The sequence below is a fragment of the Carettochelys insculpta genome, chromosome 20 (genome assembly GCF_033958435.1).
Source record: "Carettochelys insculpta isolate YL-2023 chromosome 20, ASM3395843v1, whole genome shotgun sequence".
NCBI classification, from domain to species: domain Eukaryota; kingdom Metazoa; phylum Chordata; order Testudines; family Carettochelyidae; genus Carettochelys; species Carettochelys insculpta.
The window spans coordinates 16,063,537-16,090,338 of NC_134156.1; the positions used below are offsets into that span (position 1 = coordinate 16,063,537).

Here is a 26,802-nt window from a genome sequence, read left to right on the forward strand (position 1 = left end):
CCCTTTTACTACGCAGCTGAGTGAACACCAGAGTCATATGATTGTCAGTCAGGAAACTCCCCAGTCCGGTTGCTGCAGAGATGGAGGTGCTGCTTAGACTTCATGTTAGCCCACTGCTTTTCCTGCTGACTTTGGGCTCAGGTATGGTTTGTAATGGCTGTGCATGAGGGATGCATGTTTAACTAGTAACAGAGAGGGAGCTGTGCTAGTCTATATACCATCAAAACAAAAAGCGGTCAAGTAGTACTTTAAAGACTAGCAAAATAATTTAGTAGGTGAGCTTTCATGGGACAGACCCACTTCTTCAGACCATAGCCAGACCAGAACAGACTCAATATTTAATATTTGGTTCTCTGTGCCTTAAATATTGAGTCTGTTCTGGTCTGGCTATGGTCTGAAGAAGTGGGTCTGTCCCACCAAAGCTCACCTAATAAATTATTTTGCTACTCTTTAAAGTGCTACTTGACTGCTTTTTGTTTTGATATGTTTAACTAGATCCATGAGGAATTACTGAGGCTTGGGTGATGAATGTTACTGACAAGCACCTTTCTAGTAAACTTGCTGTAACCTGTTTTGTGGCTTGTTGAATTTAAAGGCATTTATTGTTAGTTGAAAACTAATTAATGAGCAAATGAATAATATATATATTGTGCTTGCTTCTGGCAGAAGCACTTAAATCCAGATACGCTGAGAGCTTTGTGCAGCCTTTTCAAAGCCTGATACTTTTTAAGGTGATCTGTCTAAGAGCTCACACTGTTCTAAACAGTGCCTACCCTGTGATATTAATTATGCAGTTCCTTTCTTGAAACAATCTGGTTGTTCCTGGAGTCTTTTGCAATAGATAAAGTGGCAAAGCCTTTTCAGGATCAGGTGCTAACAACACAGGTAACTTCAGAGAATCTGAAGAAGTGGGTCATACCCATGAAAACAATAAAATTGTTAGTCTTTAAAGTGCTACAGGACTGCTTGTGTTTGGGTTTTGTTTTTGGTTTTGTTTTTGTTTTGGTTCAGCTATATGAGTAACCCCACTGAATTCAATAGCAAGTATTTGCATGAGTCAGGGATCTGACTCAATGTCCTTAGAAGATTTACATACACATGTCCTGTGGGAGTATTCTACACTCTACCTATCTGTAGGAACAGTTCTTTCTGTTCACGCCCATAGAAGAGGTCTTGCATTACTGCAGTGATAAACAGACATTCTTTTTGTTATGTTGTATTCATATGAATTGCTCTCTAAAGCCTGGATCCTCCAGTAAGGACCATCTGAATGGCCCTATTTAGGGTGAGCACATTGACCTATGGCAAATACAGGACATCTGCCCTCTGGGGATGGGAGGGCTGCTGTCCCAAGTCAGGGCCCCCCAGCTATGGGGATGGTGAGAAGCTCTGCAGCCTCCCAATGTGGGGAGGGCAAAGGGGGCTCTGCAGCTTCCTGGTGGGGAGTGCTGGGGATGGGGACTGTGCAGCCTGCCAGCACAGAGCTCCAGGGAATGGGGCTGCCACCCCATGGAGGAGATCCCTGACTGCAGGGCTTGCTGCCCGAAAGCACAGGGCACTAGGGAATAGGAGCCGTGCAAAATACACAACAGTTTTGCCTGTTTTCTTTTAAAACCTTGGGATGCCTGTGAGACAGCTTAAATAAGGGACTGTCCTGGTAAAAACAGGATAGACGGTCACCTCACCCATGGCCCCCCATGGAGCCCCACTGACTTTAATAGAACTCTGCGTAGCTCAGTCTCCTTAACCTCAGGATTGTAGGTTAGGGCTCAACTTTTAAATGATGTATACCAACGTTTTGTTTTTTTTTTGATTGGCAATTGTTTCTTGGACTGTCATGTGCCTCTCTCTGTATAACTTAGAGATCTGCACTGTGCACCCTTGAGATGCAGTGTCAGTCTTTGTTACCCGTCTGACCTTTTCTCCTACTGTCCCACTCCTCCTCCCCTAGAGAATATGGTCCACTTCCCCTGTCTGGAAAGCATGAACCTAGTGTAGACTAGAGTAAAGATGCCAGCTTGTTACATAGAACATGTTTTAGATGGGATCTAAAGCTCTAAGCACTGCTGCTCATCTGGCCCTTTCTGGTCTTCCAGTGAAGATAAGTTTCTATTGTGTAACTTTTCTCAGACAAAATATCATTCTTAGTCATCAGCTGAATGTAACTGAGAAGTTTTGGAGTTTACTGTCAGGGCTATTGATAAGATATAAGGGAGGTTACCTTATCTTATGTGGATAGTAGACTATGCATGTGATCTGTCCTTCTAGATTTGAGGGGCCATAAAATTGATGATATTGCTGGACTTCTAGGGTGCTTGAAATAACTAAATAATTGAAATCCTAAGAGGAAAACATTAGTTCAGCTGAAAAAACAATATTCCTTCTTCAAATTGCACCTCTCTGATGTACTGCAAACACTGTACAATGCAACATTGAGGGGTTATAAACAAAAAAAGGATTTGTAAAAATCAGCCTCTCTTCACTTCAGCTGTTAAGCTGCTTTCATGTCCAGCTTTAGGATTTTTTCTGAAGTTAGAAAAATAATTTCAATACACACCTACGTTGACCATTGTAAGCACCTGACCAGTTAATTTCTCATAAGTAATTTAAAGCTAGAAGAGAGAGATCAGTGGTTTGAGCATTGGCCTGCTAAACTGTGGGTTAGGAGCTCAACTCTTGAAGGACCATTTAGGGATCTGGAGCAAATAGATTAAAAAATATATAAAATAAAAGTCTATCAGGGCTGGAGCTTGGCCCTGCAGGGGGCTGGACTTGATGACCTCTTGAGAGCCCTTCCAGTTCTGTGTTAGATGTATGTCTCCATATTAACCACACTTAAACTGGGAAACAGAGGTGGTTTTGTGGCAAAAGTCTTAGTTTACTTGAGGCTGATTTTCCTTCATAGCACAAGATTGTTGTGGCTCAGCCTTTTGGATTCCACCTTCAGCTTGAATGATCCAACCTCTTTGACACTGTGTAATGGAATATTCCCTGGAGTGAAGTTGCCTGGAAATTAAGGCCCCATCATGCACTTGGACCCAGATCCTATGAAGACCATTGCACCCACTTGAATGAGGCTCTTCATAAACAGACAGTCTGCTGTTCTCAATCCAATTGTAGTATCAGAGACATAGGTCTTTAGAGTGTGATACCAAAAATTCCCTTGATTGGACAGCAGAAACTTTTTCATGCATGTAAGGTAAATGCATTGTTTTACTTCAAAGCAGACAGCATTTGTAGGTGACGTTCATAGTCCCAAATAGCTTGCCAAGTAATGACACAGTCTAACACATCTTTATTTGTAACAGAGAGGGAGCCGTGCTAGTCTATATACTATCGAAACAAAAAGCAGTCAAGTAGCACTTTAAAGACTAACAAAATAATTTATTAGGTGAGCTTTCATGGAACAGACCCACTTCTTCAGACCATAGCCAGACCAGAACAGACTCAATATTTAAGGCACAGAGAAACAAAAACAGTAGTCAAGGAGGATAAATCAGAAAAAAAGATCAAAGTGAGCAAATTGGGCGGGGGGGGAGGTCAAGAATTAGATTAAGCCAAGTATGCAAACGAGCCCCTGTAGCGACTCAGAAAATTCCCATCCTGGTTCAAACCACATGTTAATGTGCCAAATTTGAATATAAAAGACAGCTCAGCTGTCTCCCTTTCAATAGGGGTGCGAAAATTTTTCTTCAGTAACACCCAAACTCTTAAGTCATTAACAGAATAGCCCACTCCATTAAAATGTTGACTAACCGGTTTGTGGATCTGGAGTATTTTTATGTCTGTTTTGTGCCCATTAACTCTTTGTCTAAGGGAGTTAGAAGTCTGTCCAATGTACCAAGCATCTGGGCATTGTTGGCACATGATGGCATGTGTGATGTTAGTTGAGGAACATGAGAACATGCCCATGATTCTGTGACTAACCTGGTTAGGTCCAGTGACGGTATTTCCAGAATAGATATGTGGACAAAGCTGGCAGCGGGCTTTGTTGCAAGGAAAGGTTCCAGGACTGGTATTCCTGGGGTATAGACGGTGGCTGTTGGCGAGGATTCTCATAAGGTTGGGAGATTGTCTGTAGGAGAGAACAGGCCTGTCACCTAGGGCCTTCTGGAGTGTGGCATCCTGATTAAGGATAGGTTGTAGGTCTTTAATAATTCGTTGCAGTGGTTTGAGCTGGGGGCTGTAGGTAATGACCAGTGGTGTTCTGTTCTTGGCTTTTTTGGGCCTATCTTGGAGTACCTGGTCTCTGGGTATTCATCTGGCCCTGTCAATTTGTTTTTTTTTATTCTCCTGGTGGGTAATTCAGGTTTATGAATATTTGGTAAAGATCTTGTAGTTTTTGGTCTCTGTCAGTTGGATCAGAGCAAATGCGATTGTAGCTAAGGGCTTGACTGTAAACAGTGGATCTAGTTATGTGTGCAGGATGGAAGCTAGAATTGATTTAGCCTTATTTTCTTCAGCTCTGAGGTAACCGTTTGGAATTTTTGACAACATGGTACTTTGTAGCCTCAGGAATTCATGTTCACTCTTATTGACAGGATGGATTCAGCTCAATAACAACAACAAGTCCTTTGGCACCTTATAGACTAACAGATATTTTGGAGCATAAGCTTTCGTGGGCAAAGACCTCCTTTGTCAGACACATGAGTGTGGGCGTTCAGAGGAGAATTTAAAGAGGGAGTCTCAGTCAAGGGGAGGACCAGAGTTGACGAGGTCTGTTCAGTCAGGATGGATGTGGCCCATTATCAGTAACTAATGTGGAGGTGTGAGCATCAAGAGCGGAGAAGCTGCTTTTGTAATGGGCCAGCCTCTCCCCGTCTCTTGTTCAGTCCTTCGCTGATGGAGTCAAATTTGCAAATGAATTGGAGCTCTGAAATTTCTCTTTGCAGTTTATTCTTTAACGACAACAACAATTCAAAAATAAACTGCACAGAGAAATTTCAGAGCTGCAATTCATTTGCAAATTTGACTCCATCAACCAAGGATTGAACAGAGTCTGGGAGTGGTTGGCCCATTACAAAAGCAGCTTCTCCGCTCTTGATGCTCACACCACCACATCACATTAGCTACTGATAATGGGCCACATCCCCTGTGACTGAACTGACTTGATTTCTCCTCTCGATGTTCAAAACTTTATATGAACTTCTGATAATGGGTCACATCCTGACTGAATAAACTTTGTCAACTTCGGCCCTCCCCTTGACTGAGACTCCCTCTTTAAATCCTCCTCTGAAACACCCCCAGCTCATGCACCTAATGAAACGGGTCTTTGCCCACGAAACCTTATGCTCCAAAATATCTATTAGTCTATAAGGTGCCAAAGGACTTGTTGTTGTTATTGAGCTGAATCCATCCTGTCAATAAGAGTGAACATGAATTCCTGAGGCTACAAAGTACCATGTTGTCAAAAATTCCAAACCGTTACCTCAGAGCTGAAGAAAATAAGGCTAAATCAATTCTGTTTATTATGTTCACAGGAGTAACCCTTCCTCTACTTGCAGTGTTTTCAAACCATTCTGATAGCACTGCTAGCAGACTGTACGCTCATTCAAGGCCATTAATGCTGCTGCTCCTGAAATCCAAAATTAAATCTAATAGGCTTTAGCTAACAGAGAAGTAGCCATGTTAGTCTGTACCCCAACAAACAAAGCAGCAGAAATGAAGCACTTTAAAGACTAACAAAATGATTTATTCGGTGATGAGCTTTCGTGGGACAGATCCATTTCATCAGATCAATCTCATTTCCAATACAGACTGACAGTTATCAGTACAGAGGACCAAAACCTATTGCAATAAAAACTGACAAATCAAATAGGATTGAAGGAGGGGGGTGAGGGGCAGGGGGAAGTTAATTGTCCTGTCTGAGATAATTACCAGCATCAAAGGAAGGAAAGCAATCCTTGTAATGTGTGAGGTAATTGATGTTTCTGTTCATACCACATGTTAATGTGTTGAAGTTGAATATGAATTCCAACTCACAAATTTCTTGCTCTAATCTGTTTTCAAGTTCTTTATGCTCTTTAAAAACAGATTAGAGTGAGAAATTTGTGAGTTGGAGTTCATTTCAAATTTGACAGATTAACAACTAGTATGAACAGAGACATCGATTTACCTCACACATTACAAGGACTGCTTCCCTTCCAGGACAATTAACATCCCCTCCACCCCTCACCCTCCTCCTTCAATCCTATTTGATTTGTCAGTTTTTATTGCAATTTTTTTTTTTTGGTCCTCTGTACTTATACACGTCAGTCTGTATTGGAAATAAGATTGAGCTGATGAAGTGGGTCTGTCCCACGAAATCTCAACACCGAATAAATCACTTTGTTAGTCTTTTAAAGTGCTACATTTCTGCTGCTTTATTTGTAGGCTTTAGCTAAGACTGTGTTGGTCAAATGATTACAGCCATGTGTTTCACACTCTTAAATTAGGCTTGGCAAGCTATTAGCTGGTCATGGTCAATTATTCTAGTAAGAATTCTCTTATGTATGCAGTGAACTTTTTGTTTGCATCATGGTGCCATTCTTTCATTCTGTTTAGATTTTCATTTCACTGCATTTCACACATTTCTAAGTTAAAATAACTGTTAAAAACTTACTTTTTATGCTAAGGCATAAGTAGCTAAAGCCTACACTACTGCAGACAATAAATTCTTTTTCTTACTGTTATAATAAGTTGTTCTTTAAAATATTTGATCTGTTGTCAACCAGTTATTTTTGGACTGGTCAAATGCCCAATTCTACCATTCTGAATCAGATAACCTTTTTATTTAGGTGCCGTTCTAAAACAAGCAAACGAACAGAGAGAATCATGGGGGTATATAACAGTCAGACGCAATGCAAACATGTTCTGGTGGCTCTACTATGCAAACAGCCCAACCAAAAATTTCACAGAATTACCTCTCATTCTGTGGCTTCAGGTAAGATGTTTTCAAAAGATTTTTGATTTCTGCACTATGTAGCCAACTTATCTGCAATGATATTGACTCTGGACAGGAATAAGGTTCTGAGCTATGACTTGTCCTCTGAGGCTATGTTGACACTGGCCCCTTCCTTTCGAAAGGGCATGCAAAAATGGCTGATCGAAAATGCAAATGAGCATTGATTTGCATATTTGGCACCTCATTTGCATAATATCAGCCACTTGCTGTTCTGGAAGTGCTGTTTTCAAAAGCCAAAACAGCTGTGTAGACAGGGTTCCTTTGAAAGGAAGCCCTGCTTTTGAAAGCACCCTTCTTCCTGAAAAAAATTGGGAAGAAGGGTGTTTTCAAAAGTGGGGCTTCCTTTCAGAGGAACGCCATCTACATAGCTGTTTTGGCTTTTGAAAACAACACCTCCCGAACAGTGGGTGGCCATCATTATGAGAATGAGGTTCTGAATATGTAAATCAGCACCTCATTTGCATTTTGATCCACCATTTTTGCTTTCCCCTTTCGAAAGGGAGGGGCCAGCAAAGGCACAGCCTGAGGCTTGTCCGAACTAGGTTTTCAGGTTAGAAAAGAATGCTGAAAATGTTCTAAAACTATTTTATAAATTAATAGGACACTTTGCATGGAATGTGTGTTTAGCTCTGGTCACCCTATATAAAAATTATATAGCAGCCAGCAAGACTGGTCTTTGGGTTGTGGTAGTACTTACTGATCTCAACCCCTTCATGCTCAACACCCAGCAAACATGTAGCTAAAATACTGATCCAACCCTGAAGGTCAGATCCAACAGACTAAGGCCAGAGGTAATTGGTGAAAATGATTAGAGTCCCTAAAAGATTTCTGTATAGAGAATGGGGAAAGATTGGAACTGTTTAGTTTAGAGTGGAGACCAGTTCTATCTGAACAGAGTAGTTCAAGGCGATGTGTGTGTCCATATATACACACACAAAGCCTAGATAGTATTTTGACTCAGTCTTTCACATTCTGGATTAATTCTGAAACATTGTGAGCATGCTGTGCACCTTGGGAAAACAGATTTTTGCATGCACTAGTTCTCTTCCATAAACTACTGAACTGAAGTGTGTTCAGCTGTACATGGGAAGAAAAGCTTAAGAGTGACATCTGCATTGCATAAAGTTAATCACATGCTTTCACAAATTAGTGACTGAGTCTTTTAAATTCCTCTCTCCCCCCCACACAGAGAGAGAGAGAGAGAGAGAGAGTACACAAGCTATTCCTGTATAACTCTATTGGTTTGTATTGATTCCTCAGATTCTAACTGGCTTTTTTGTTTTGTTTTCTCATCAAGGGAGGTCCAGGAGCTTCAGGCTGTGGGTTTGGGAACTTTGAAGAAATTGGTCCCTTGGATGCAGGACTGAAACCAAGAAATACAACCTGGGTAGAGTAGAAACATAGTCTTTTCTCATTGACTTACAGATGAGATCCTTGCTTTCTTAGTCAGGTGTTTGATGAGGATAAAAATGCCCTAAGCTCTTAAACCCAATGCTTCCTAAGATCAGAAATCGTCTGTAGACTTGCTCTTGGCCCAGCATACACACTTAAAGTATCATTGAACCACCTGTTTGCAATAATTTGCATATCTTTGAATACTTTATCTGTAAAATTCTGTAGTTGGGGAAACAGCTCCTAAAAGCAACTCACTTAAACATAGGCTTATCCGTTTGATTTGGTGGAGGAAATATGCTTGGGTAAACTTGTCTGTAATAAACATCTGGGGCTGGGAAAAAGAGGAAAGCTGGTATCGCAGTTCATGTCCTGGTCGATGCAGTAATAATGTAGGCTGTCATCAGGAATGGTGACAGATGCCTTAAAAGCACCATTGGCCTGATACTGAACGGTGACTTCATTCTGCTCTCCTTTCTTCTTGTTGTATAGCTGCAGGCAGCCAGCATACTGTTTGTTGATAATCCCGTTGGCACTGGATTCAGTTACACAAATGATAGTAAAGCATTTGCAAAAGATCTCTCCACTGTATCTTCGGATATGCTGGTTCTCCTTAAAGAATTCTTCATCTTAAAGGAAGAATTCAAGGTAAGGAACTCTAATTTTGTTTAATAGCATTAAACAAAATAGTGATTCTAACCAAGGCATCAATGAGGATTAGTGAACAGCTAGACAAAGGGAAATAACAGCTTTTCCAGAAGGTAGCGTATGGCACTAGCTACAAAACATAAGAACAGACATATTGGGTCAGACCAGTGGTCCATTTAGGCCAGTCCCCTGTCTTCCAATAATGGGCAATGTCAGGTGCTTCAGACTGAACAAACAGAACAGACCAATCAGAGTGATCCATCTCTTGTCATCCATTCCCAGCTTCCAGCAGTCAGAGGCTAAGGACATCCAGAGTAGGGGTGGTATCCTTGAGCATCTTGGTTAATGACAGTTGATGGACCTATTTTCCATGAACTTACCTAACTCTTTTTTGAACCGTTATAGTTTTGGCCTTCACAACATTCCCTGACAAGAAGTTCCACAGGTTGATGGTGCATTGGGTGCAGAAGTACTTCCTTATTGTTTGTTTTAAACCTGCAGGCACGATGGATGTCCTTTTTTCCCCCTCCCCCTGATTTAAAGGCAAAAAAGCATGCCTAATTGACACCTTTTGCGGCTGCATATATTTATGCTGCTTTCTTTGGCCCCTGTTCTTCATTCAGGCAGTAGATTCCTGTGCCTGTAGTGAGCCCCAGTGAAGACAATGAAGCTCTGAACATGCAGCATTATAGAATCATAGAACACCAGAACTGGAAGGGACCTGGAGAGATCATCAAGTCTAGTCCCTTGCCTTCATGGCAGGACCAAGCACTGTCCAGAGTCTCTAGACCATCCTTGTTAAGTGTCCATGTGGCCTGACCTTAAATATCTCCAGTGATGCAGATTCCACAACATCCCTAGGCAATTTATTCTAGTGCTTAACCACCCTGACAGGAAGTTTTTCCTAATGTCCAACCTAAACCTCCCATGCTGCAGTTTAAGCCCATTGCTTCTTGTCCTATCCTCAGAGGCCAAAGAGAAAATTTTTTCTCCCTCCTCCTTGTAACATTCTTTTATATACTTGAAAAATGCTATCATGTCCTCTCACCGTCTTCTCTTTTTTAAACTAAACAAGCCCAATTCTTTCAGTCTTTTCTCATAGCTCATGTTCTTTAGGTCTTTAATTATTGTTGTTGCTCCTCTCTGGACCATCTCCAAATCTTTCTTGAAAAAACAGAAATCTGTCACCTTCTCATTCACCTGGGAGTGGGAATTTCAGAAGTCAAACTCCTTTCTAAAAGGGCAGAAGCAGGATCAGAACTAGGAAATCCAAGGATCTCGCATCTCCTAAACAAGTACCCAACCACCAGGCTATAGAGTGAGCATTTTAGGATCATAACTTCTTTAGTTTCAAATCAGAATGTACAAACAAAATATCTGGTGTTTGAAGGATGAACAGGTGCAGTTTGGGTTTGTGTGGGTGGTGGAGGGTGGGCAAACCATAATTTTCATTTTGACCCTAATATCCTTATGGTGTGGTTTCCTTCTCCAGACTATTCCATTCTATATCTTCTCAGAATCTTATGGTGGAAAAATGGCAGCTGGTCTCGCTTTAGAGCTCTATAAGGTAAAGCAGATCCTTCCCTATGTGAGCAAATAACTGCTTCTTCCTTGGCAGTATGTGTATTCCTCACATTTTAAAGAAGGGTCCAATTGTGTATTTGATTTTTGGGTTTCTTTTCAGTAGGAGCGTTTGCATTTTTAGAGAATAAATTTCCTTCACTCTAGAAAAGTAAGATCTCCATCAAGCTAAGAAGTGGGTAGCTAGAAAATGATTACAGGTTGGACACTCCCTGGTCTGGCACCCTCAGGATCTCACTGGTCCCAAACAAGCGAATTTGATGAAACAGGGGAGGTCCCCTGCCACCAGTCCACTGCCAGCGCCACTTCTGCTGGGTGGTTCCAGCTGCCAGCCCAGCCAGGCAGCCCAGCCTAGCTGGTCTCTGAACTGCTCACCCTCCTGTTGCCTGACTCCTGGCCATCGGGGCTCTCTGGCCTAGTAGCATCCATGATCCCACTGGGCCATGAATGTTGCTGGACCAAAGAGTTCTGATTTAGGGAGATGGAGTCCGTACAATGTGCTCCATTTTAATTTTTGAGACTCAGGGCACAGTCAGACTTATTGGGGTTCATTTTCAAACGCACATGGAGCAGTTAAGTGTTCTACTCACATCAGAAGTTAGTAGGAGTTCGGCACCCAATTCCCACTTGTGCTTCGAAAATCTTCACGTAAATAGAGTCCTGCATGGATACAAAACTTGCATCTTCATCCACATCCATATCTAGAAAAATGAGCTGCAGATATCCACATCCACGGATGTAGATACCCATGGATTTGCAGTGCTCTACCCATAAGTTCGCTAGAGTCAATTGGTTGAACTGGATGATTCAACTGTTCTGAACACACCATGTGCCTCTGACAAATGATAAGATTCTGGAGGGCTCAAGATCAATGAAAGAAGCACCTTATTCTCAAATCTCAAATTTTCAAATCAGCAGTTTCATAAAACTTTATGAGCACCTGTAACTTGCTTTCATAGACACAGTGCATGTGCAAACCATGACACTGCTGAATGAGGACTCCCTTCCTATCTTGCTTCTGCAGATAAACCTCCTGGTTCTGTCTTATCTCATGAAGATCATTTCAGACCAGTGATTCTTACCAAGACCAGTGACAATGATTTAATTGAAAGTCTCCTGAGGCATAAATGGATTCTGATCAGATCCCATTTGTCATATCTTGATCCTAGTTAAAAGAAAAGGATTGTTTCCTGTAGCACAAAGTCACATCTGCTTCTGACACTTTGCTGGTTAAGGAGAAGAACTAGGTAGAAAATCTTTGCTTACCTAAATGTGCGTTAAAAGCTGTCTTTATTATTTTTAAAGGCTATTCACAGCGGGACCATAGAGTGCAATTTTCTTGGGGCTGCTCTTGGAGATTCATGGATTTCTCCTCTAGGTATGTTTTTAGGGCTTTTGTGAACTTCTTCCTTTCCCCCAAAAGCCCACATCTGTCTAGAATATGTTTTGTTCTTACTTGTTAAATGGACCACATCTCCATGAATGCAGGAAATCTAATCATGGGAAACGTGCACACTGGTGTTCCAGGAAGCTGTAATTGAACTAGGCCGCTCTAGAGGCTTCAGAAATTACAAATGGCTTCAGGACAAAGCTAGTAACAAACTCATGTTCCTTTAGACGGTAGCAGAGAAATGTCCCTAAAAGGTCTCGAGTGTTTCAGTAAACAGGTACTTCACTTAGGGTGTGTCTACACGTGCATTCCTGTTTCAAAAGAGGAATGCAAATGAGGTAAATTGAAAATGCAAATGAGGTATAATTTTGCGTATTCAGCACCTCATTTGCATATCTTAATTTCAAAAAAGTTTCTTTCGAAAATAGACTATGGAAATGAGGTGTTGGATATGCAAATTTATGCCTCATTTGCATTTTCAATTTACCTCATTTGCATACCTCTTTCGAAAGAGGAATGCAAGTGTTGACATACCCTTAAGGTTTAGCCACTGAAGGATTCACAAGGCTGAGACTGTTTTCTCCAGGGTACTTAGAAGGCTGGTGTATTGTAGGAGAGCTATGGCAACCTCCTTCTTCCACCCTGTGTATTGGCAGCTTCAGACAGCTTCCACTGGCACATATGTGTGGAGCTAATGTCATCATGGTGGGTTTGGGCTTTGTAAACAACTTTAATGCCTAAATTTTATACTTAGTTTGATATGGCAATGCCTCCTTACCAAGTAGTTCACCTTTGTCTTTCTGTGCTGCTGTCACTGTTATTCTGCTACAATAGAGTGTTTCTGTCACAGAAACTATTAGAATTATTATAAGTTTAAGACCTATTTTGTTTCTCTAGATGCTGTGCTTTCCTGGGGGCCTTACCTTTACAGCACTGTGAGTATCTACTCTATCTCTATTTGCAGCAATTGTTCCAGTTTTTAAGGCTTTAGTCGAGACTGTTACATTATATAATTTAAATCCTAGAGGGGACTTCCATTTCTACATTAGCTTTCAACCAGTATAAAAACTCTACTGGTAATTAACAGGGCATGGCCTTGACTTATGGTCTCAAATCAAATTTCTTCCACGAGCAATTGGTTGTGTTCACCCCCTTTGTGTTCCAGTCTCTTCTTGATGATCAAGGTCTAGTGGAGGTGACTGCTGCTGCCAAAAAAGTTATGAATGCAGTGAATAAAAAGCAATACACACTGGCCACTGAGCTCTGGAGTGAAACCGAGTCAGTAGTTGAACAGGTAAGAAGATGCTGGTATCAAAGTTTATAACTAATTTTTGCTAACTGCTCAAGGAAACAAATAAATAAATAACGGAGAATTTGGCGTTGCTGTTTGTGTAGTCGTGCACATCCGTGCACTCAGTGTGCCACCATGCTGACTGGGAAGCATTTGATAGTCTCTGTCCATTGGTGTAATCGACTACACAAAGTGGTCGTCAATGGAGAATGAGGCCCTGATGTGTGCAGAGCAGTATAGCACTAAGGTTTTGATTTAGTAAAGCACCTGAACAGATTATTTGGAGTTAAACGCACGAATAGGCCCATTGACTTCAGTGATATCAATCAAGCTTAACTTCAAAATCCTGCTTTGCTTGGTTGGGCCAAAATGTGTGTTTTATAGGGACATGGTTTATTTGTGTGATTTATTTTTTAAAAACAAGCTGTACTAAAACTGCAAGATTAAGCTAAAGCTGCGTCTAATTTTTTGGCTGTTTTGCAGCTGCCAGTTCTCTGTGCTGGTTTCACTTCCTTGTTTCATATGCTAGCACAGTGGTTCCCAACCTAGGGTCTGTGGACCTTTGGGAGCCAGCGGGGGTATTGCAGGTAGTCCACAGGGAAAAAAATAAAAGATAATAAAAATGATCATAGACAATACATTGTAAATAACTTGCAAAGTTACAATCAATTGTTATTTTTAAATTAACTATTTTCCAATAATGTTATTAATTGCTGTCCAAAAATCTATGTTGTGGTTTCCTTTTTCATTTAATGAATTGTACATGGCAGCTAGAATTGGCTTTGATGGGGGCCTGCGAATGTTTTGAGGGGGTGATTTGGGGTCTGCACTAGTGAGAAGGTTGGGAATCACTGCTCTAGCATTATCTTTGGCTACTTTTCCACCTTTCTCTGCAAACCCATGTAACTATTCCTCTCAGCTTCAATGTAACAGTGAAGGCAGAGCTGCTTCAGTTTGATTGCTATGAAACAACTTCTGACTTGTACATCAGGACTTCTGAATATTTAAAATTTAATGATTGGAAGTTTTGTAGGGTGTTGTTTTATTTATGAGTAACTTTAATGGAAACACAACCTCCTTTTCTGGTGCACAGTCAGGCTATTAGCTGCATGGAGGGTGTGACGAATCCAAAATTCTTGGATTCAGCTAGATATTATGAACTGGCTGCATCAGTCATCCCAGCATATGGATGCCAGATATTGACTGTAATGGCTGAGACTGGTGTGATAAGCAGGAAACTGAGCAATGGGAACCCTCCTATTGTGGAAGGCCTGGCTGAAGGGGGGCATCTGGGACATATGTGCCCCTGAGACTATGGCTGCAGCTGGTGGGCAGTCTCTGGAGCTGGATGTGGTGGTGAGATTCCAGGAGATTCACGAGCTAGGTGTGTACTGTCCCCTCATTGTCTCTCAAATGCTGTTGTGCGAGAACTTTGTAAACTTTCGCAAAATCCATCATCAAATAGGAGGTGAGCAAGGTACCAGCAGCCCTTCTAAAGAGACTTTCTTCAAAATAGGGCCAGAACAGGTAACAGAATAGGACCCCATTTAAGTAGGGAACATTGATCATTCTCTGGTCCAGGTAAGGGCAGAGGGGAGTGTTAGCCAACACTACAGGGGTAGTGCTTGGTGCCAGAAAGAGTCCCTTTTACATCCGAGCCTTTAACTGACAGGACAGACAGTCTCTTCGCAGCGGGCAGCCTGGGCAGCTGACGGATGCCCCAGTTTCCAGCACACTACCACCACTGACCCTAAGAGGTTAAGTAGCCAGAAGCTGGCTAGGGTTCTTTTGTTGTGTATGGCTCGATGCAATCACTGGAGGAGTCAGGTTCAGCGTAGTGATTACTGTGATTTATTAAAGTGAAAAGTTTAGCATGTAAGAGATGTGAACTTACAGGTCATTTAGATCATAAAACTTTACTTCAGTTACAGCTCAGCTTTAGTTACAACAACAACAACGATGCTTAACCTATTGAATGCATGCAAAAATACATAGCAGCTATATTCTCACCCCTGCATCATCTGACTCCAGCGTAGGCAGCATCTGTCACTCAGTCCCTTGGGAAGAAGAGTACGAGGAGGGCGTCCCCTGGCTCCCCGGGAGACAAAGGCCTGTTCTGACCAGCAGGTCAGGCAATTGGAGCTCAGTTTGTGTGTGCTGCTAGGCCCTACTTTATACCCCTTGGGTCATGTACAGATCTTCCTTAACACCAGTCGTGCTGGTACGTATCAGTGACGCCAGCCTCAAAGAAGGTTACTAAATTAATTTACATTTGTTAAGTAAAGATAGCCGAATGTTAGCTGAATCATTAAGATACAATATTCTTTTCACATGGGCACAGGATTCCTCTCCTGGAACATTATGTGGGCATATCACTATCAGTACTGTTCAAGGGCAGCCCGAGGCCCCCAGCTTCAGGAACAGCCTGTCGTCCTCTTTGTCTATTCTTCTGTGCTTCCCATGATTTCAGCGGCTCAGCACATCTGTGCTTCGAAGCACTTACAGTGAGAGGAGAAGTGGGGGGAGAGGTTTGTCTGGCTACAGGGGGTATAACCATTGTGTGTTAGATTTTTCTCTTGAAGTAAAATGTCCAGTCTAATGTATCCTCTTCTCTCACTTTTTCAGAACACGGACAATGTGAATTTTTATAACATCTTGGCCAAGAAGCCTCCAGTTCTCAAATCCTCAAAACATAAAAAATTACTTCTTAGTAAGTTGAGGGAGCATGTTGATGAAGTTAAGTTTCCAAGGGCGTGATTTGCAGAGGTTCTGAGCGCCCAGACCTACTGTTGTAGGCAGTGGGAATTGTGTACCTAGCACATCTTTCAAAGAAGCCTCCAGGTTTCTCAAGTACTGAACTACCTGTCTCTGTATTGGGGAGCTTGAAGGATCTTCCTGAGACATATACCACTGCCCTTCTATGCCATGTGCTTCCACCTATATACATGCCCTTCACTGTGGATATTAGTCATGGGCAGTAGTAAATACATCACTATGGAATTTCACAGCCTCTGAACTATGTCCTCCAAACACTTGTATGTCTCATTTGCAAGTAGAATATCGAAATGGTCTCCCATTCATGCGGATGATTTGATTGGACCCTTTATATCATCATTTCTGCACATCCTTTAAATATTTTCATGGAAATAAAATAAGTGTTTTTTATTACTGTGTCTCTATTACCTCCAAGAGACAGGTGTGTAGTGGAAGGATGAGATGAAGTGGCCTAATTACTTTCAGAAATAACAAATGTTTGCAGTTCAAAACTAACTCATCTAGTGATGAGAAGCATTTATGGCCAGGCTTACCAACTAAAGCCCAAACTTAGCCCCAGAGATGTACTGTTGGGAACAGTTCGCACTGGCGGAAAATGGAACTAGATAATGTCTATCTTCTGACTAAGCTATAGACTGATTCCATCTGCTACTGATGACCTTTTCAAAATAAGCAAGTCTTTTTCCCTTTGTGTAGTATTTCAGTTTCAGTAAAAAAAGTGTTTTAGATCTAAACTGAATGAGCCTTGATAGACGTGTTTTTTGCCTTGTGGTATTTGTTTACGGGACACCAAGGCTACGTCTACACGTGCCCCAAACTTCATTTCGAAGTTTACTAATGAAGCGCTGACATGCATATTCAGCGCTTCATTAGCATGCGGGCGGCAGCGGCGCTTCGAAATTGACGAGCCTTGCCGCCGCGCGGCGCGTCCAGACGGGGCTCCTTTTCGAAAGGACACCACCTTCTTCGAAGTCCCCTTATTCCCATGAGCTCACGGGAATAAGGGGACTTCGAAGTAGGTGGCGTGCTTTCGAAAAGGAGCCCCGTCTGGACGCGCCGCGCGGCGGCAAGGCTCATCAATTTCGAAGCGCCGCTGCCGCCCGCATGCTAATGAAGCGCTGAATATGCATGTCAGCGCTTCATTAGTAAACTTCGAAATGGCCATTTGCATGGCCATTTCGAAGTTTGGGGCACGTGTAGACACAGCCCAACTTAGCACATATCTATAATTCTTAAATCCAACATTTTATGCTGCAGAGTAAACTCCTTTCTTTCCTTTCAGTTAATCTTTACCAGCGCCACGTCGAACGCCTGCATACGGATAGCTTAAGTGACCTGATGAATGGACCCATTCGAAAGAAGCTGAGAATCATTCCTGACTCTGTCAGATGGGGCGGTAACTTCCAACCCTCTACTAACAGCTTGTCACAACATAATATTCTAGTCTATTCAAATCAATCGGGACATTGTATCAGATAAAGGCTCCCTGATTTGCTTGACAAAATTCTCATCTTGCTTGTGCTCAACTGTAGAACAGGCTCCTAAAAAAGGCCCACAAGAGGGAACTGGGCAGGTGTCTACATATAGGCATGATTCTAGTCCTTGTGTCTTCCAGCCTACTTTGTGATGGTCTTCCTAGATGCATGCCCGGGAAGGGAGGGTACGTTGTGTACCTGAGCAACTGAAGCCTTTCTATGCAACTCAAGCCGTGTCTACATTATGAGATAAATTCGAATTTAAGGCAGTTAGCTCGATTTTACCACGTGACTGTCTTCACTGTAAAAACCAATAGCTCGATTTTGGCTGCACTAATCTCGAGATTACAAAATCGCAGTTACCTGATGGGTATAGTGTCAAGCTCGAATTCAGAAGTTCGATTGAATGCAAGTGTGGAAGTACCATGTCTTAAAATCAAATTTATGAGCCTCCAGAGGTGTCCCATATGTAACCCACAATGCTCCTCTCACTGCTCTGCTCTGGCCAGTGCACTCCATTAACAAGAAGAGCCTGAATTTCCAAGCGGGAGCCGTGAGCCTTTAGCTGTGGGTTCATGTTAGTTTATGACAGCATGAGAAATGGCTTCTTTCTTTCTATGTTGTTAGGGTGTGTGCACCTGCCCATTCAAATAGCCCCTGCATGGAGTTCGCAACTCTGTCTGTATATTTGCTATTTTTTTCTGCCCTGCCTGGCGCCAGCTGCTGCCCTGCCACACTACGTGACAACAAGGCTGTGGTGGGGTTGTGCTTGCTGAAACTTCTCAGCAGTTTGCATTTGTGTGCGAGCCCCCTTTTCTCTCCCACAGGTGCCACACAGTCTGGGTCTTTCCTGCACTCTGCCACATCACGTGGGTAGCCCCCAACCCAACCCCGTAAAAGGATGTGCCTGCTGCTCGGTGCTGGCAATGCTGCCAGTCGTGTGAGAAAGAGAGGGCTTTGCTGCTGCCATGGGAAGTCTCCCCCGGCAGTTAAGATATAGGGGCTTTGCTGTCACCGTGGGGAAGTCTCCCCAGGCGGTTAAGATACTGGAGGCTTTGCTGCCGCCATGGGGAAGGAACAGCTCAACTGGTCATCCACTGACCCCCTCCCCCTTGGCCCATACCTGGGTTTGCTGCTGTTGCTGGGGAGAAGTCTCCCCTGGTGGCTAAAGGGGCTTGCTGTCAACAGCAGAGAATACTTCAACTGATCATCCAGTGACACCTCCCCCTTGGCCCATACCTGGCCTTGCTGCTGCCACCAGGGAAAAGTCTCCCCCTGCAGCTAAGGGGCTTGCTGCCACTGTGGGGAAGGATCAGCTCAACTGGTCATCCAGCAACTCACCCCCTCATCCCCCCCCAGCCCATGTCAGGGCTTGCTGCTGCCACCGGGGAAGTCTCCCCCACAGCTAAGAGGCTTGCTGCCGATGGGGGAGAACGATTCAAAGGGTCGTCCAGCAACACCTACTCCCTGGGCCTGTAATTGGGCTTGCTGCTGCCTGGAGAAAACCAACAATTCATTTTTTTCTGTGATGATGGGAGGTGGGATGGATGGCCAGGTGAGAATACAGTCGCTGCACATGTGTTGGCAATATAGTGTAGGGCAAAAAAGAAAAATTCTTTCTTCCTACATTCTTCTTAGTGTAACAAGAAACATTCCAGGCCACTGCATTATTTGCCTGGATTACATTTTGGCAATGATGGGAGGTGGGATACGTGGTGGATGGCCAGTTGAGAATACAGTTGCTCCACCCGTGTTGCCAATATAATGAAGGAGAAACCAAAAATTCTTTCTTTCTTCTTACATTCACCTCAGTGTAGGAAACATTCCGGCCCCTGCGTTATTTCAGGGATCGCATTTCGGCAATGATGGCAGGTGGGATACTCAGTCATTGCATAGAAGCCTTATAGTGCACTGGAAAGCCAAAAACCCTTTCCATTAACAATAATGTATGGGAAAACCAAAAATTCTTTCTTTCTTCCTACATTCTTCCCCCTGCATTATTTTCAGGGATCACGTTTATGCACTGATGGGAGGTGGGATGGATGGCCAGTTGCAAATACAGTCGCTGCACCTGTTTTGGCCGTGTAACATGTGGGGAAACCAAAAATCCTTTCTTCTAATTTTGAGTGTGTTCTCCATTATTTCCAGCGATCCACATATTTTCAGGGATCAGGAGGGGTATGATGAAAGTGCAATGGGGAAAGATGACATCAAGACCAGCAAACATATCCAGAATGCTACAGGGGTGAGGGAACTGTGGGATAGCTTCCCACAGTGCACTACCGCAACAGTCAATGTTAACCAATGTGTGTGTGGCAGCAATGACTCGACTTTGTGGGGAGCATGGTGTGAAGTGAGGATGGTCAAAATCGACCTTATAAATACCAGAATTAGAAAATCGATATAAATAAATTTGAATTTATCTCATAGTGTGCATACAGCCTCAGTCTGCCAATAGAATTCCCTATCCATTCTCCTTTGCTGGAAAGCAGGTGCTGTAAGAGTGCAGGGGAAGGAGAGTGTAATTCAAACCAAAGGGAAATATTAGCAAGCAATGCTGAATACTTGCCAACACTCCTCCAGACTTGTAATGGGAGATGGAAACTGACAAATCTGCATGTGCAGTGTTCTTAGCAACATGTGCCGTGCTGCTTTGATAGTTGCAGTACTTGGCCATTCTCCATTTCCTTCCCATTACTGAGACTGATCATTGTGGTTAGGATTGTTCCATTCTAGTTCTTGTTTTTACATGGCAACAAATTGCAGTTCAACTCTTGGCAAGCCGTGCTGCTGATGCCTCGGTTTAAAGTTGACAAACGTAGTCAATCACACCCTTTTTTTCCATGGCTGGATCCGTATGAATAGGTCAGTCAGAAGAAGTCTTCTTACACATGGCTGAAGATTTCATGAAGCCTGTTATTGATATTGTGGATGCACTGCTGGCAGCCAATGTCAATGTTACTGTCTATAATGGACAGCTGGATCTCATTGTGGACACCATGGGTAAGTGAGGAGAAAGATACATATACCGGTCAGTAACAGTTCTGGAAGTTGTACAAGTTGAACCTCTATAATATGGAACTCTCTCGTCTGGCAATATCCGTAGTCCAGCATGATTTTAGTTAGCCAGATGACCACTTATCATGGGTGTGGCCAAGTTTTCTGTGGTCCCTTAAAGTTTGTTTCCAGCCACCAGTCCCGGTTCTCAGTGTTCTGTGCTGTTATTAGCTGTAATTTACACCTAAGAGTGTGTCTACACAGCAAAGTTATCTGAGAATAACTTTTGCTATTCTGAAGTAACATCATGAGCACCTACACAATGCAACTGCTATTTTGAAATAGTGGGTGGCTTTTGGTAAACCTCATTCTACAAGGAATAGCATCTATTTCAAAACAGTTTTTTGAAATGGGCTGTGTGGACAGGAAATAGGGGCTATTTTGAAATACAGTCTAGTTCAAAATAGGCTGTATTGTGTCTGGATGCTCTGTTTCAAAATAGCTGAGTGCTATTTTGATACGCATTTTGCATGTAGACGCACCATTTCAAAATAAGCTGTTCCAGAAAATCTCTTCTGGAATAGCTTATTTTGAAATAACACTGCTGTGTAGACATAGACTCAGTGTCTTCTAAGAGCCCAGTAACTAGTGGAAGTGTTGGTAATGCTGTTAGACAATATTGACCTGGCAAATTCTCTTGTCTGGCATCGGTCAGGTCCCAAGGGTGCTGGATTGGAGAGGTTCAACCTGTACTTGAATCTGTATGACAGCTGCTATACAATCCCTCCCATCTATAGTAGTGGGGACCACATAAGTACTTGAATATCTGAGCATCTCAGTCTTTTTTTTTAAATATATTTATCCTCACAACTTCCTATGAGGAAAGGTTGCTAGGAGAAACAATGTGGCCCAGGTATTCCAGATACTTATTTGCATCTCTGTAGAAACCCTGTGATAAAGAGTTTTTGGTTTTTTTTAGTGGCAGGAAAGGACATGAGGAAGATGGTTGTCCCCTAATTATCTGATCCTTGGTCAGACCCATGTATTTGGTTCCACTTTCCCTCGAGCAGAGGGAAAGTAAGGGAGCCTTTAGGCCTTGAGAGCACAGAGGTGGCTATGGCTGATTCTTCCACGTAGCTGTCCACTGAGGCTGTGGAGCAGACCTAGAAAAGTTTGCTTGCAGTGCTGTCTAGTTATTATCCCTAGAAATTCTCAGTTAATTAGATTAAAACCCACCCTGTTGGGAGCCTTTGCTGTATGTTGATAGGACTGGCAATAAACAATGGTATCTGAAGACCATTTTTTCTACTTCCTGTTGCAAAATAAGATCACAACAAGCAGATTAGAAAAGCAGTGCAAAGTGGCTTTTGAGCAGGTTTTTATGTTAAACAGACCGTTTCTTACAGAAGTTCCAAGTGGCGTATAAAAGACACAAAGTGGCATGAGACACTTTAAAAGATGCCCCAAAATGGGCAAAGTGAGTCACTATGTAAATTATGCCAAGCTTCCATATGTGCCAATAGTTCCAGCTTAGTCTGCTAAAGCTGTCAGTGTGGCTCTCCTCATGCAGCCATCTAAAGTAACAGCGGTGGACATGGCAACCAGTCCTGCTGGCAGCCAGGGGAGTTGGGAAGATCTGGTTAGAAATCTGGCGTTTCTGGCAGAAAATGGTCACCCTTTTGATTTTTTTTTCTGTCGACACATGGAAAAGCTGCTGTGGTGCCTCAAAGAAGTTGTAGTTCAGGTGTCTTCTGCTTCTTTGAAGCTGAGTTCCATGTTCACCCCACAGCACAGTCTCACCTGTGATTTTGGTAGCAATGGGAGGTGGTTGCATCATGGGAGTTACTGGCCATGTTGCATCATGGGGGGTGTAGTCCAACTGGAGAGCCCAAGCCATAAAAGAATGCACGTGCGAAAAAACAAAACGATAGTTCCCATGAGGCACCACAGCAGACTAGCCCAAATAAAAACATTTTTTCCCCAGGCATTTGGTATCTAGACTATATGAAACTTTTCACAGAAAGTAGCTTCTTCCTATGGTAAATGTATGGCGGGGGGAACCCAAAATATAGCACAGAAAGCAGCTGCTTTTTTTTTTAAAGTTTTATATAATCAAAATTTAGTCAATCTTTTGTTGGAACACAATTTTGACAGAATTTTTGCTGGTATTTACATTGAGCACGAAGGGTTTTTGAAGAACAACTGTCTTGTGGTACAGCCACTGTCTTGGGATTCAGAATATAGGGGCTCTGGTCCTAACAGTTCTAGAAACTTGATGTGCCACCCTTGGTGAAGCCACATTAGTTCTTCCCCAGTTTCACCACCGTCCCTTCTCTGCTATCTGAAATGGGAATTATAAGATTTCCCTGTGTGATGGGGTGGGATCATAGAACGGATCATGCCACTGACACCCACCTTTTTGCTCACTGGGGTTCCCCTACCCCTCTGTCCTGCTGAGCCAGATCCTCTGGTCTCCCCCAGCCAAGGCACACAGTTGGCATTACTGCCCCCTGCAGAGCAATTCAAACACTGTTTAGCCACAGGTCTGGGTGGAAGCCATTCTAGGGCACAGCACCCAGGGAATCAGATCCCAGAAGGGATATAAGAACTAGAGGACACCAAATGAAATTAATGGGTAGCAGGTTTAAAAGTAATAAAAAAAAGTTCTTTTTCACACAGCACATAGTCAATCTGTGGAACTCCTTGCCAGAGGACGCTGTGAAGGGTAGGACTATAAAAAAGAGTTCAAAGAAGAGCTAGATAAATTCATGGAGGTTAGGTCCATAAAAGGCTATTAGCCAGTGGGTAGGAATAGTGTCCCTGGCCTCTGTTTGTCAGAGGCTGGAGATGGATGGCAAGAGACAAGTTGCTTGATCATTGTCTTCGGTGTCCCCACCCCCCACCCCCAGGGCACCTGGCACTGGCCCCTGTCGGCAGACAGGATGCTGGGCTAGATGGACCTTTGTCTGACCCAGTAATGGCCATTCTTATGTTCTTACGTTCTTAGAGTGCGGCCACACACAAAAGCCAATCAGAAGAGCACTCGGCTCTGTCAACAGAGCAGCTGGGCTGCCCAGCCGCTCGCTCAACAAAACAGGCTCCCGGAACCACAGCAGACGGGACTGCCATTGTTCTGGAAGACGTATCCGTCAAGAGAAGGCTCCCCCAGAGCATCCACACAGCTTTTTTGTCAACCGAATCTGTTGACAGCAGCTTTATGCCTCGTGTCTGAGAGGCAGAATTCTGCTGGCGAAAGGGCTGAGTTTTGTCAGCAAAATGCATTTTGTGTGTGGAGGTTCCACCAGTTTTGTTGACAAACCCGGGGTTTTGTTGGCACTCGCTAGTGTAACCGTAGCCTTAATGTCTAGAACAGTGGTGTCCAAAAGAAATTGAATGGATCGCCACATGATGGCCCCCTCCCCCAGAGTCGTTGTCACGCGAGTGCCATGCAGCTGGAGCTGCGCAACCCAAGCCGCGCCACCTCACAGCTGGAGTCACCACCGCACTGGGCCACAGGAGGCCATGGCTTGGAGCCACCTCCGCTGCTGCAACCATGCGCTTATTCTACCAGGTGTGCAGGTCTCCTGAACCGCATTCGCCCCATCCTGCTGCCCCATGTGCCACGTGTGACAAACAGGGAGCATATTGGACACCTCAGGTCTAGAATAATGGGGACAATGTGCTGTCTTACTATAAATAATTAATAAAACAAAATTCTTCTATCCCTAATATAGGCCAGGAGGCATGGGTTCGGAAATTGAAATGGCCCAAGCTGAAGCAGTTCAGCGAACAAAAATGGAAGGCTATGTACGTATCTCCAGAATCCAGTGAGACAGCAGCTTTCTATAAGTCCTATGAGAACTTGGCTTTCTACTGGATTCTAAGGGCTGGCCACATGGTAAATACCACATTTACTGAAAAGAAGCCTACTATTAGTCTGCTTTGCCTGAATAATATGGCTAAATGCTTTCCCACATATATATGAATACTCCTGAATCAGAGTATATATATTATTCCTTTGATTAATTAACTTCCTGGTTTAGAGATCTGGCTTACATTCAGACTTTAAATCTCTGCAGGGGCATTATACAATCAAACTAATCCTTAATTTCTCCGTATCGGTGTAAATTACTATGCATTGTATAGAGTACAGATTGTAAAATGCTGCCTTTCTGGTTTGGTAGATTTTACACTGAGTGCTTCACTCAGGTTTAATTGACCACTGAATAAGGTAACAGAAAGTCAAATCCTAATTCAGTATTGTCTCTCTCACTTGTCTGAGCAATGAGCAATAATCTGCATTTCATCCATCTACACGGTGCTGTTAGTTGTATTATTTCTTTTTCTCCTTAATGACCCTCAAGGTACGGTACCCAGCGGAAGTACTAAAAAGTAGAATAAGGGACTCAGGAGCTGATTATACGTTCACTGGCTTTTTTGTTTGTTTGTTTGTTTTTAATGGGGTATATCTTTTTGTCTTCAATAAAGCTACTCTCACTGGTGTAAGACTAGATGAAATCAGAATTAAGTCCTCTGTCTTCCTTCCAGCAAGCTTGGATACAAAAACAGCCAAACTCTGAACTGCATCATTTCTTTTCGCTAGTCCTCGAACAAGAGTCTAGACTTGCTTCTGGATTAGGGACTCGAGCAGATAGTTTCACATAGCTCACTACCTGCTTGAGGCATCTGGAATTTGCCTCTACTGTTGTCAGCACTTGCTGCTTGGCAGGAAGATTGGCCTTTTTCTAAAGGATAGGAGTGGGAGTTAAGAAACTTGTTCTCTTTTCCTGGCTTTGACACAGATTTCTTTTGACCCTGGGAAAATTGCTTGTTTCCCTGTCTTTACCTGATGGAAATCCTCGTGTGAGAGTACTTCGATAATGCACTGATATCAGGGAGCAGGATGGAAGGCTGTCTTAGAAAAGCAAGCTAAATATTAGTATGACTATGAAACATCCAGAGCTACATGCTTCTGCATAGCAATTGATAACACACTGTTTTTCCCTATGGCAGGTACCAGCCGATCAAGGGGACGTGGCACTGAAAATGGTCAAGATGGTGACACAACAGACGCAGTGGTGAAGTGGATCACAGCTGGCACGGTTTTCATGTAAAACTCCAGTGCATTACCAGAACTTGTACGACAGACTGAATTTCAGAAGGACAGTCACTGTTTGGAAAATTAGCCTCTTTTACACAGTCGATAACTTGCAAGGCATTTGTGGAGGTGCCTGGCTGTTCTTAAAATGACATATTGCCTTTGACTTTGTAAACGATGATTCTCTCTGCCTCAATACTGCTCACACTGATTTTTCCTGTGGGAATTTCAGCCTGATAAACATCAGACATCTGCTTCCTTTAGACAAATGACCTTTGTTTACACACCAATATTAAGAAGAGTTTGCTGCTCTAAAAATCTGATCTCAGGCAGCAAATCTGCTTCTGTAAGCTATGTCTGACTTGGCATCTGAGTCAAACAGCATTGCCTGCAGCTAGATGTTGCAGAGTAGTTGTGTTATGACTTTATTTGAACCCAGATCCAGTTTGGACTGAGGTGTGTTTTCATACTGAACCACTCTCTCTATTCTTGATCTCCCTTGTCCATTATCCTTGATGAATTTTTAAATGCACTCAGTGCCACACAAACATCCCTCAGTAAAATCTTCCTTTCCCCATTATTCAAACTGGAAGGGCATGGATACTTATTATACTGAGAGTAAACAATGCACCTATGCTTTCTCTCCATAGAATGAATCAATGGATAAGAGCTTCTGGGCTGCTGGCCTCAGCCCAGAAACTAAAGAGAAGGTTATTTGCACAATAAGGAAGAGGCATAAATCAGAACAAATATCTCATCCATATTTTTCTAGGTCTTGGATTGACTGATGCAGTGGCTTTGCAATTTGAAGTGGAGAAAGTATATTTATGCCAGTTCAAGTGCAATCAGTCTCATAAATGAAGTATTTTAATCACTTCATGCCTGTTGTACGACTACAGTCCTCTTTGAAAATACCTCTTCTATTGACACTCAAGCAAGAAGCACAGCAACTTGTGCCAGTTGTGAGAATCCCAATGAAATAGCAGACAGCCCTGTGCCTCTCCACATACGGAATTTAAAAGCATGGCTTGCAGTCACTGAAGTGTAATTCTATGTAAACACATGTGCAAGAACTCTGCTAGTACAGCATCAATAAGCCATCTCTCTCCTTTATTATTAATCTGAAACTGTTTTTGCATTGACAAAGTTTCCTGTAGTATAACCGATCTTTTCAATAAACCAGTGGTTCTCACTTAAATGTTGCACCTTTTG

General features: G+C 42.9%; 1 protein-coding gene across 1 annotated transcript; it reads left to right on the forward strand.

The window, feature by feature from the left end:
• On the forward strand, positions 1 to 26,788 carry SCPEP1 (serine carboxypeptidase 1). The gene is made up of 13 exons (XM_075014656.1): positions 1 to 141; positions 6,777 to 6,922; positions 8,241 to 8,330; positions 8,828 to 8,983; positions 10,476 to 10,550; positions 11,870 to 11,942; positions 12,852 to 12,889; positions 13,120 to 13,248; positions 15,871 to 15,955; positions 17,303 to 17,416; positions 20,361 to 20,498; positions 24,227 to 24,390; positions 25,506 to 26,788. Exons 1-13 carry the CDS (start codon positions 81 to 83, stop codon positions 25,572 to 25,574), a joined length of 1,338 nt encoding a protein of 445 aa, XP_074870757.1. The 5' UTR covers positions 1 to 80; the 3' UTR covers positions 25,575 to 26,788.
• The last annotated feature ends 14 nt before the right edge of the window (positions 26,789 to 26,802 follow it).